General features: G+C 37.4%; 1 protein-coding gene and 1 pseudogene across 1 annotated transcript; both read left to right on the top strand.

The window, feature by feature from the left end:
• The first annotated feature begins 422 nt into the window (after window positions 1-422).
• LOC110011564 (uncharacterized) lies at window positions 423-3,088 on the top strand (annotated as a pseudogene).
• Window positions 3,089-11,377: 8,289 nt separating this feature from the next.
• YUC11 (Flavin-binding monooxygenase family protein) lies at window positions 11,378-13,118 on the top strand. The gene is made up of 4 exons (XM_088877869.1): window positions 11,378-12,014; window positions 12,109-12,345; window positions 12,507-12,629; window positions 12,745-13,118. Exons 1-4 carry the CDS (start codon window positions 11,397-11,399, stop codon window positions 12,919-12,921), a joined length of 1,155 nt encoding a protein of 384 aa, XP_088733995.1. The 5' UTR covers window positions 11,378-11,396; the 3' UTR covers window positions 12,922-13,118.
• Window positions 13,119-13,159: the final 41 nt, after the last annotated feature.

Here is a 13,159-nt window from a genome sequence, read left to right as displayed (position 1 = left end):
GCGGGGAACAGAGAATGAGTCGGGATTCATATTACAAAACATGGATTCTCACCTCAATAATGTCGTCAAAAGCTAGTGTTATAGGCCTAACAGTGGGCGATGGTCGCACTGTCCAGATCCATACCTAATAGATACTCATAAAATTATTTCAGCACTCTACCAGGTGAAAATGTCCTCTTCTTCGTTGCAATCTATGTACTTCCAAATGCTCTTCCTAGACACAATTCCTTATGTGAGTAGATGTATCTGTGCAACTAAATGGGTATTTGTAACTATAATCTTGCTGAATCCTCCTGGTACACTATCCCAACTGTTTTCATCTGAATGTAATCTTTGTATATTTCAGACGCCATCCACACCTCTGTTAAAATATATAAGACGCCTTGTAGGCAGTTTTGGGCTGTTAGACTGTCGCGGGGGTCATGGCAATCTTCTGTTTTCAGGTCTCAGCAAGTCTAGGAGGTTTACATGAGTTAGCTGGCTTGTTGATAGCACATTATCTGACGCGTGGGAAGAGGTTAATCAGGCATCGAATATGTTGGCAGATAGGCCGTTGTCCATGTGGGGTCAGCTAGCTCCATAACTAAAGCCTACATCATTAATCATGTTGGACAAATTTGACTAGTCATCAGCCAGCGTGGCCGCCAAGTCAGTGTTCGTGCAGCAGATGGATGATGGTTCAGCTGCCTAGCTGGAGAGATAGCACCATAGACGTAGAACTGCATTGATGATCATTAGTCACGTTGGCTGATAGGTCATTGTCTTGCGACGTTGAGCCATCTGTTTAGTGTGAGGATCAACATATTCGACGAGGTTGATGATTCATAAATTGTGTTGGATGCCAGGTTAGTTTTCCAAGGAAACCACATCTGCATGGTCATCCGGATTCGTCATCAGCCGCAGGAGACTGCACTATGTCGACTCGGGCATACGTTGTAAGAGAGTGATGGTTTTTACGGGTTGATCAAAGGCAGTAGATGATCCGGGCAGTCCTGTGCCTGGTTCATGAAATAATTTCGACCAAGTCGGCGGCATAGGAAAGGCTGTCACTATGTGGGTCTGGTCTTGATCTTGAAACTGGCCCATTTAAAATTAATCCTACCAATTTCAATCTCATGCTTTTACATTCTCCTTAATGGTGGTGATGTGTGATTAATGAAGTACACTAGGGAAATACCCAAAAAAACTTTCATTAAGGGCATTTCCGTCATTTAAGTAAAGATCACCGGTTCTGATGGATGGGAATTGGGAACTCGTGCAGTAGCCCAGTCTTGAAACTGTTTCAATTTTATATTTAATAATTGAGAGAGGCGAAGTCAACAAAAATTTCGTATGTATCTGAATATTATTATTCTTTGGAGAAACCCTAGATTTTAATTCACCACTCTCCGGTTTCTCTCTATAAATTCTCTTCTCTCTCTCTCTGTGTGTGTGTGTGTGTGTGTGTGTGTCTCGAAAGATAGCTAAGAATCGGGAACCTGAGAAGCCCGTGGAATTCGAAACGGAATCAGTGGAGGAAGAAGATGACGAAGCTACTTCTGAAGACGCTGGCTCGTAGGATTCCGACTCCGAACCCAATCTGGCGCAAGTTAGCAAAAAGCCCTCATCCTCAACACAGGCAACTCCCAAGTGTTAGAAAATAGACCTGGTCAAGATGGACATCCTGGAATATGAGGCGATAAAAAACGCACGAATTTGTTAACCCAGTTCGGATATAAATCCTACGTCTGGGGGCGATACCAAGCCAGGAGAAAACACTCAAAGAGGAGAAAAATTGAGGAGTACAACACACACACACACACACACACTTGTATGTAAGTCTTCACCACACGTGAAAGACAACACTCACTCTCGTCTCAACTCTTTCTTTTATCTCTCGATTACACAGAGAACTTATATGTTTTTCTCTCTACTCTGCTCTACTAAACAATGCCAATAAAAGTATTTATAGCCATGACTTAGAGTCTCCAATTCAACTTGGAATCTCTAAGTTGGCCCGGGTTATCCTTGACTTGACTTAGAGTCTCCAACTTAACTTGGGATTTCTAAGTTGGACCGACTTAGAGTCTACAACTCAACTTGGGATTTCTAAGTTGAACCGGGTCATCCTTGACTTTTTCAACATCTTTGGCAACATGTCAAATCAATCTTCACACCTTAACACCAAGAAAGCGCAACCTCAGTCCTCCTCTAAACCCCAACTGCAGCCGCCTTCATCCTCGGATGAGGAGGAGTCTGGATCTGAATCGGAGTCAGACTCCGACGAACCAGACTCGAACGTCAAGCCCGTAGCATCCAAGCCCATGGAAAATGAACAGAAATCCAGTGACGGGCCTAGGAAGTTTAGATCCAAGCCCATTGCTTCGGATCTCGTAACTCCTGCTAAATCCACCGCCGCAAAACGCACTGCCGAAGAAAAAGAAACGAAGACTAAGGATGCTAAGAAGTCGAAGAACAAGGCCGAGCCCGACACTTGCGAGAAAAAGTCTACTGATGATTCGAAGAAATTGCTTTTCCAGAGGCTTTGGAGTGAGGATGACGAGATTGTGATTTTGAAAGGGATGATAGATTATGTGACCAAGAAGAAGTCCGATCCGGTTACTGACTTTAATGCTTTTCATGATTTTATTAAGAAGAATTTGCATGTGGACGTGACTAGGACTCAATTGCAGGATAAGATTAGGAGGCTGAGGAAGAAGTATGAGAACAATAAGAGCAAAGAGAAGGAGGGTAAGGATAGGACCTTCTCGAAGCCACATGAGCAGAAAGCTTATGAGTTGTCCAAGAAAATTTGGGGGTAATGATGTGTGATTAATGAAGTACACCAGGGAAATACCAAAAAAACCCTTCATTAAGGGCATTTTACACCTTCTCGGTCCTTAGTACCCCTTAGGTACCTAAGAATCCATTTCACAGCTTCCCAGTGCATCACTCGTGGATTGCTCATAAAATGGCAAACTACTCCCGCAGCATGTGCTATATCCGGTCGAGTACAGATCATAGCATACATCAGGCTCCCAATTGCGGAGGCATACGGTGTGACTCTCATCTTTGCACGTTCGGAGTCAGTCTGTGGCGAATCACTGTTGGATAGTTTGAAATGATTTCCCAATGGCATTCCAACCGGTTTTGCATTTTTCATCTTGAATCTGCATAATACCTTTTTCAATATAATCAGATTGAGATAACCACAATTTACCAGTACCTTTGTCCATTGTGATTTTCATGCCCAATATCTGCCTTGCTTCGCCAAGATCTTTCATGTCAAACCTCCTCGACAACTGATCCTTGAGCCTATTGATCTACTTGACATTTGATCCTGCTATCAACATGTCATCAACATACAGGAGTAGAATGATAAAAAAGTCATCGACACTTGCGAGAAAAAGTCTACTGATGATTCGAAGAAATTTCTTTTCTAGAGGCTTTGGAGTGAGGATGACGAGATTGTGATTTTGAAAGGGATGATAGATTATGTGACCAAGAAGAAGTCCGATCCGATTACTGACTTGAATGCTTTTCATGATTTTATTAAGAAGAATTTGCATGTGGACGTGACTAGGACTCAATTGCAGGATAAGATTAGGAGGCTGAGGAAGAAGTATGAGAACAATAAGAGCAAAGAGAAGGAGGGTAAGGATAGGACCTTCTCGAAGCCACATGAGCAGAAAGCTTATGAGTTGTCCAAGAAAATTTGGGGGTAATGATGTGTGATTAATGAAGTACACCAGGGAAATACCAAAAAAACCCTTCATTAAGGGCATTTTACACCTTCTCGATCCTTAGTACCCCTTAGGTACCTAAGAATCCATTTCACAGCTTCCCAGTGCATCACTCCTGGATTGCTCATAAAACGGCAAACTACTCTCACTGCATGTGCTATATCCGATCGAGTACAGATCATAGCATACATCAGGCTCCCAATTGCGGAGGCATATGGTGTGACTCTCATCTTTGCACGTTCGGAGTCAGTCTGTGGCGAATCACTGTTGGATAGTTTGAAATGATTTCCCAATGGCATTCCAACCGGTTTTGCATTTTCCATCTTGAATCTGCATAATACCTTTTCAATATAATCAGATTGAGATAACCACAATTTACCAGTACCTTTGTCCCTTGTGATTTTCATGCCCAATATCTGCCTTGCTTCGCCAAGATCTTTCATGTCAAACCTCCTCGACAACTGATCCTTGAGCCTATTGATCTCCTTGACATTTGATCCTACTATCAACATGTCATCAACATACAGGAGTAGAATGATAAAAAAGTCATCGACACTTGCGAGAAAAAGTCTACTGATGATTCGAAGAAATTGCTTTTCCAGAGGCTTTGGAGTGAGGATGACGAGATTGTGATTTTGAAAGGGATGATAGATTATGTGACCAAGAAGAAGTCCGATCCGGTTACTGACTTTAATGCTTTTCATGATTTTATTAAGAAGAATTTGCATGTGGACGTGACTAGGACTCAATTGCAGGATAAGATTAGGAGGCTGAGGAAGAAGTATGAGAACAATAAGAGCAAAGAGAAGGAGGGTAAGGATAGGACCTTCTCGAAGCCACATGAGCAGAAAGCTTATGAGTTGTCCAAGAAAATTTGGGGGTAATGATGTGTGATTAATGAAGTACACCAGGGAAATACCAAAAAAACCCTTCATTAAGGGCATTTTACACCTTCTCGGTCCTTAGTACCCCTTAGGTACCTAAAAATCCATTTCACAGCTTCCCAGTGCATCACTCGTGGATTGCTCATAAAACGGCAAACTACTCCCGCTGCATGTGCTATATCCGGTCGAGTACAGATCATAGCATACATCAGGCTCCCAATTGCGGAGGAATATGGTGTGACTCTCATCTTTGCACGTTCGGAGTCAGTCTGTGGCGAATCACTGTTGGATAGTTTGAAATGATTTCCCAATGGCATTCCAACCGGTTTTGCATTTTCCATCTTGAATCTGCATAATACCTTTTCAATATAATCAGATTGAGATAACCACAATTTACCAGTACCTTTGTCCCTTGTGATTTTCATGCCCAATATCTGCCTTGCTTCGCCAAGATCTTTCATGTCAAACCTCCTCGACAACTGATCCTTGAGCCTATTGATCTCCTTGACATTTGATCCTACTATCAACATGTCATCAACATACAGGAGTAGAATGATAAAAAAGTCATCGACACTTGCGAGAAAAAGTCTACTGATGATTCGAAGAAATTGCTTTTCCAGAGGCTTTGGAGTGAGGATGACGAGATTGTGATTTTGAAAGGGATGATAGATTATGTGACCAAGAAGAAGTCCGATCCGGTTACTGACTTGAATGCTTTTCATGATTTTATTAAGAAGAATTTGCATGTGGACGTGACTAGGACTCAATTGCAGGATAAGATTAGGAGGTTGAGGAAGAAGTATGAGAACAATAAGAGCAAAGAGAAGAAGGGTAAGGATAGGACCTTCTCGAAGCCACATGAGCAGAAAGCTTATGAGTCGTCCAAGAAAATTTGGGGGTAATGATGTGTGATTAATGAAGTACACCAGGGAAATACCAAAAAAACCCTTCATTAAGGGCATTTTACACCTTCTCGGTCCTTAGTACCCCTTAGGTACCTAAGAATCCATTTCACAGCTTCCCAGTGCATCACTCGTGGATTGCTCATAAAACGGCAAACTACTCCCGCTGCATGTGCTATATCCGGTCGAGTACAGATCATAGCATACATCAGGCTCCCAATTGCGGAGGCATACGGTGTGACTCTCATCTTTGCACGTTCGGAGTCAGTCTGTGGCGAATCACTGTTGGATAGTTTGAAATGATTTCCCAATGGCATTCCAACCGGTTTTGCATTTTCCATCTTGAATCTGCATAATACCTTTTTCAATATAATCAGATTGAGATAACCACAATTTACCAGTACCTTTGTCCCTTGTGATTTTCATGCCCAATATCTGCCTTGCTTCGCCAAGATCTTTCATGTCAAACCTCCTCGACAACTGATCCTTGAGCCTATTGATCTCCTTGACATTTGATCCTGCTATCAACATGTCATCAACATATAGGAGTAGAATGATAAAAAAGTCATCGACACTTGCGAGAAAAAGTCTACTTATGATTCGAAGAAATTGCTTTTGCAGAGGCTTTGGAGTGAGGATGACGAGATTGTGATTTTGAAAGGGATGATAGATTATGTGACCAAGAAGAAGTCCGATCCGGTTACTGACTTGAATGCTTTTCATGATTTTATTAAGAAGAATTTGCATGTGGACGTGACTAGGACTCAATTGCAGGATAAGATTAGGAGGTTGAGGAAGAAGTATGAGAACAATAAGAGCAAAGAGAAGGAGGGTAAGGATAGGACCTTCTCGAAGCCACATGAGCAGAAAGCTTACGAGTTGTCCAAGAAAATTTGGGGGTAATGATGTGTGATTAATGAAGTACACCAGGGAAATACCAAAAAAACCCTTCATTAAGGGCATTTTCGTCATTTAAGTGGGGATCCGCGTCTTTTCCATCAGTCGGGTCGAACAAGACCCAACTCGGATCCATCCGCCTTTAAAGACCCGGACAATGATAGCCGTCCGATCGTGGACGCTGGCCAGCAAGATGAGGCCACGTGGCTGACAAACTCTGTCCTGTTGAGCCCTATATATAGACCCAAAACGCCGTCATTAAAGGTACCTGTTACACATTTATTGAGATCGAATCTTGAGATAGATGATGGGTTCGAATCCACCAAAAGTAATTTCTACGAACACTTGTGTAGATGTGTGAGTAGGGTCGAATCCACATAGATTGGTTTTAAATTAATTCCTTCAAAAATGAAAATAATTAGGGGGAGTTTTGATTGTGAAGAAGAATAAAACTAAAAAGCTAATAAAATTAGAAGAGATAAATTTAAGAGAAGAGTATTCCAGTTGAAGATAGGTTCACGCTTAATTCCACGACTGATCATAGATGCAAAGATAACAATTATTAATGATAGATAAATTAGTTATGGCAATTGGTAGGACTTCACCTTTCCTTACCTTGTAGATAGTCAAGGAACGTCCATTGACTAAATCCCTAATCAGTAAACAATCTTAGGAACGTTCTCAAAATTTAATTTACCGACAGCATTAAGAACTAGAAAGGCCCAATTCTAACCAATGAATTCCTACGAGGATTTATTTAAGTTAGATTGTGTGTTCCCCACAACATAATCGAAAACTTCTACATAATTACGGATTTGAACTAGTTATTGTGCGTTCCCCACTAGTTATTGAACTAAACAAACAATTACGGGTTTGCAAGTTCAATTGGCTAGGCAAATATTTTTGACAATAAATCAGATTATTTGTAATAAAAGTACAGAGAACAACACAAATACCAATATGAATAAAAGTAGAAAGCATAAATTAGATCTCACAACTCGTTGGATTTAAGCGTTCACCAAGTCTTCAACCGGAATGAGAGATTTAGCTAGACATGCTCATGGAAGAACGCATGAAAAACAAAATAAGAAAATATCATAAAAACGTAAAGAAATAAAGGAGTTGAAAATTTGTCTCTTAAAGTGAATTACATCACCTATTTATAATAGCTAGATACCTAGTTCTACTAGGATTAGAAGTAGATTCTTAGTTAAACTAAAAGACTTATAGAGATAAAATTATAATCCTTGTTAAACTCTTCCTTCATCAGAGGTAGTCCAAGCAGCTCCAAACTCTTGCAAAAAATTGAGTTTGAGTCTTGTTTGAATTTTCATTTTGGTGCTTTTCTTCATTTTCCATTTCTTTTATCCTAATGCTGCAAAATAATATTTAATTAGGAGCATTTGGTCACAAAATAGGCTAAAAAATTATATGAAATAAGCACAAAATGCGATCCTATCAATAGAACACATTTCTCTCGATCAACCTAACTTGAGCGTTGTAGGGTCATTGTCGGGGACGTGCCCGACGAGCTCACTGTTCTTGTCTTATTCTCAGGGAACCCAAAATCTGACCTTGGAAGAGCTAGCTGTCTGAGTTGAGATCGTTTCACGAGATCGCTAATTTCGACCCGGATCAGGTGGTTTATTTATGTATTTTTACGACTCATGGTATTATTTAATACACTCAAATTTAATATTAATAATTTGAATCATTGAATAAGTTAAAATAAAAGAAGAAACAAAAAAACAGTAACAGTTTAGTACATTTAAATAATTTGACTTAATACATCACTAATGGATTACAACAATAATTCAAACCAACGATAAATAAATAAAAGAATCAACAAACTTCTGTAGAGGTAAATACATATACCCTCACACACAGAGTTCGAACTTAAAATTTAGAACTTTTTAATTGCGAAATCTCAATCTCATTGATTGATCAGAGAGGCATCATCGGGATGAAATATCCCATTTTTATTGATCAGAGAGGCATCATCGGGATGAAATATCCCATTTTACATTATTTTTTATTAATGAAATATCCCATTTTTATTGAAGAAATTATTTGGGCTACTTTGAACTAGGTGATTAAAAACAATTTATTATTCTATTACGTTACGGGGGAGACTGGAATATCAGAGATTAAAAAGAATTTTATCTTTGATTTTTAGAAAACTTAGAGAGGAAATATTCAAAGTCAGAACACATTGAGACGCGTTCTCGTGTTTTGTAGTTTATTATTTCAAAGTTTCTGACAAAGAAATATATAATTACTAATTTAGTTTTAATCATTTAATTTTATTCTTAAATCATTGTGGTTTTTCAGTTAATACTTTATTTTTTATATTATAAATTGTATCAGCAAGCTTGTGTGTCATATTCTCTACAGGTTAATTATAACCAAAATAGTGGATTATTATAATTAATATGATTGCATTTGGCACAATTTATTATGATCTTATCTTTGATTAATTTATAAATGCTTATATATATATATTTTTTTTTGAACAAATTGTATTGTATTATATAATTTCAATTAACAACATAAATAAGTGCGGGAAAATAGCATTTTTAGTCATACAAGTTACGCCCATATCACTTTTGGCCCCATTCGTTACGGGATTAATACTTTTAGTACCATAACTTATAAAAATTAGCATTTCTGGTCCTTATGTACTTTTTCATCTAAAGTTTAACGATTTAGGTGACGTGCCTAACACGTTGCCCGTTAAATATTTTTGGTTGGAAGAAAAATTGATCATTTTTCAATAGTAGCATATGAGTGTTTCATTTGACCTACTTGATTGACTTGTTGAAGACATGATTAATTCTTTGTGTTGTTTCTACTTGGCCTCAACTTATAGAAATATGGGAAGGATATGATTCAATTTTTGTGAGAGAAGAGAGAAATTGCTATGCTTTTTGCCCTATTTTTCTTTTAAATTTATTTTTTCCGCTCAAATGTAGTTATATTTTTATTTTTCAAAAATGGTCCCGAGCTGAAACAAGATCAATTTGCTCTCGAACCAAAAATACTTAACGATCGCATGTTAGGCGCACGTGCTTTACACCGTTAAATTGTAACAAAAAAAGTGGATAGAGGATCAAAAGTGCTAACTTTTATAAGTTACGGGACTAAAAATGCTAATCGCGTAATGAATGGGACCAAAAGTGAAACGGGTCTAATATATGCGATAAAAAATGTTATTTCCCCAATAAGTGCCTATCACTAATATTAAATATGTATGACTTACAATAATAACTATTATTATTGCAAAAATGAGAGATATACGTGAGTTGTGTATTAGAAAGTTGATGTAATTTTTAAAACAATTATTATTATGCTATGGCGCTAACGGAAACAAGAATTTTTTATTTATCTCCTAAAATATTATGACTTACAATCTCAAATTAATAACATGCATACTAAAAACTTTGAGAAAATAACAAACCAAGCAATATGTTGAAATTCTCTTAATAAATAACAAAATACTTTTATCGTTAACATTTTGAAATGCTTTAAATATTTTTCAAATCTCTAGAATGAAATGAAATGTGGGGACCTGTTTGTAAAAGTTGTAAAGATATCATTGAACGGGCATGTTCCATTAGAAAAGATACATTTGAAAGATTATAACTTTTCATCAAAATGGACGTAATATTTCCCCCAAAGAATACCATTCACTCAGATAGATGCATGCGTCGTTTCATCCAAAGGGTTTCAGCCAATTGACACATTATTTCAATTAAAGGAACACATATTCAGTTGATTTGACATAATTGAACAATAATTGAACGTTATTAACCATCATCAACGTGTTACGAGCTTTTTATGCGTCATACATCATAACCATTCATTTATTATGATTTGGTTTGATCGAAATAATTTCTTTAATTAAATTTATTTATTAATTTATAATTTTTCATTTTTCAATATTAACCATGGCGAAAGTTTAAATTTCTGTATTGATCTTATCTGGCCATGATAGATAATATTACTTTACAATCATAAATAATTTGTAATGTGAAAAATAATCAATTCTTTTATAATTTGGGGCCTCAGCTTCGAAGCGATAAGGTCTCTTTGAAAATTGCTTACATGTTTAACATATTCTGTTTGAGAAATCAAATTTCGTGATTGCTGGTCAACACAAATAATCAAGTTAGGATAAAGTTCTCCAATATTTGTGGACTACTTTTTGTTTGAGTAAATGGTAACTTCGTAATTAACATATTCTCCAATATTTCTGGAGCACTGACACACATAATTTTTCTGTCTGAATTTTGCATGAAAATCAAATTTTTTTCTCAGTTTTTGCTAAACTAAAACAACTATGAATTCATCACTTAACACATGCGTGAACAGTGAGAGTAGCTTCAAACTTGCAGAACATTTCTCAAAACGAATTTTATATAAACCCAAATCAATTTAAACTCAACTATTAAAACTTAAATTTGAATTTAAGCGCGGACATAAATGATTAATCTAAACAAATTTGACTAATTAATCAATAATCCTAATTAATAAGCTGCAATGGCGCCATATATAAAAATTAATAAAAGTTTAATTAAATTCAAACCAATATTGTGGATTTACCTTAACTCTATATGAAAATAGTGGAAATTTAACTTTCCATAATGCTAGTTGTTACCATACACATAAAAGTCGTGTTACAAAATAGTCAACTTACTAATGATCAAATTGAATTTTATTACTATATCTTTAAATAAGAGATAAAAATGAAATAACTACTGACCATTTATATACATAATCAAGGGATTATTTCTTTTATATAACATTTAATTTTGTGCCATTATACTTACCTTATAAAAATGGTACATTTTTTTTTTGTTTTGATTTGGTATGAAAATGGTACTTGTCGAACAATCACGACTATAATTTTGCCTATAAATACGAAAGCATCCAAGAACAATCTGAAAAGATTAAAGAGAGATACAGACAAATCTAGAGAGAGAGAGAGAGAAATGAAGCAAGAAACTACAGTGGTAATTGTCGGGGCAGGGCCTGCAGGGTTAGCAACTTCTGCATGTCTAAACCTTGACAACATACCAAACATTGTCTTAGAAAGAGAAGATTGTTTTGCATCCCTTTGGAAGAAAAGAGCCTACGACAGACTCAAACTTCATCTGGCTAAGCAATTCTGCCAACTACCCCACATGCCATTCCCTCCCAATGCACCAACATTTGTGCCCAAACATGGTTTTATCCAATACTTGGATGACTATGTTGCCAATTTCAACATCAACCCATTGTATCATCGCAACGTTTCATGTGCCTCGTTCCATGACAACAAAGATGGACAGTGGGTTGTGGTGGCCACGAATACGCTACTTGGGACAACCGAGGAGTACGTGGCCAAGTTTCTTGTGGTGGCGACTGGGGAGAATAGTGAGGGCTACATCCCTCAAATTCCAGGGTTGGATTCCTTTAAGGGGGAGGTGATCCACTCTAGTCGTTACGACAACGGGATGAAGTTTGCAAAGAGGGATGTTTTGGTCGTGGGGAGTGGAAATTCCGGCATGGAAATTGCACTTGATTTGTGCAACTGGGGTGCTCGCACTTCTCTGGTTGTTCGTAGTCCTGTAAGCGACCTATTTACGACTATTAGTCCTTTTGAGTTGTGAATTAATAGTACTAAATGATTTGAGTTTAATTTGATTTTTTGCCGCGTCACAGGTGCATATCTTGAATGAGTGGATGGTCAAACTTGGGATGGAACTGCTGAAGTATCTGCCGCTAGAACTTGTGGACAACATCGTACTAATGTTGAGCAAAATCAAATATGGAAATAATCTGTCTGATTACGGCATCCAACGGCCTGGAAAGGGACCCTTTTTTCTCAAAAGGGCAACTGGAAGATCTCCTGTTATTGACGTGGGGACTGTCTCCAAGATCCGAGCAGGAGAACTAGAGGTATATATATATACACACACACACACACACACCCTTTTCACGCACTTTCACACATACAAACTATGTTGCATGCTAGCTACACACACATACACACGTGTGTGAGTGTGAATGTTGCATGCATGCAGATGCTGATTATTATGTTTGATCAATGTATGAATTAGGTTTTTCCATCAATCAAGAAGGTGAATGGAGATCATGTTCAGTTTGCCGACGGCGAGACAAAGAGTTACGACGCCGTCGTCTTTGCAACTGGCTACAAGAGCACTGTGAGAAAATGGCTTAAGGTGATTTATCATTTTATTCTCATTTTTTCTTCATAATTTAAACTATTTTTAGTTTGATTTCATGTGTATAAATGTTCCAAACACGATTTTATGTTTGTTATATATATATATATAGGACGATGGGGGGCTGTTCAATGAAGATGGAATGCCGAAACAGAGAAGTCCAAATCACTGGAAAGGAGAAAACGGGATTTACTGTGCTGGATTTGCAAGCGCCGGATTGTTTGGCATATCGAACGATGCCAAAGCTATATCGCGAGACATAAGTGCGATTTTAGGCCACAATAATTGATAGGTGCCTACAGTATATCCAGTGAACTTAAAACAGTGTTGCACCCTTCACATATTTCAGCCTGTATTTTTACTTTACAAAAAAACCAAAAATATATATATATATATAGAAATAATGTATACTGCAGCCTCTTCTTTTATATATGTATACTGTTATTAATGAATATCAGTATTTAATTATTTTTTCCCCTTAAAAGTTGAGATATTTAGAGGTTTAATTATAACTTAAGAACTTGAAT

The sequence above is a fragment of the Sesamum indicum genome, linkage group LG2 (assembly GCF_026168435.1).
Source record: "Sesamum indicum cultivar Baizhima isolate 11 linkage group LG2, ASM2616843v1, whole genome shotgun sequence".
NCBI lineage: Eukaryota > Viridiplantae > Streptophyta > Magnoliopsida > Lamiales > Pedaliaceae > Sesamum > Sesamum indicum.
Note: the sequence above shows the minus strand (reverse complement) of the source record. Positions and strands in the feature narration are given on the sequence as shown.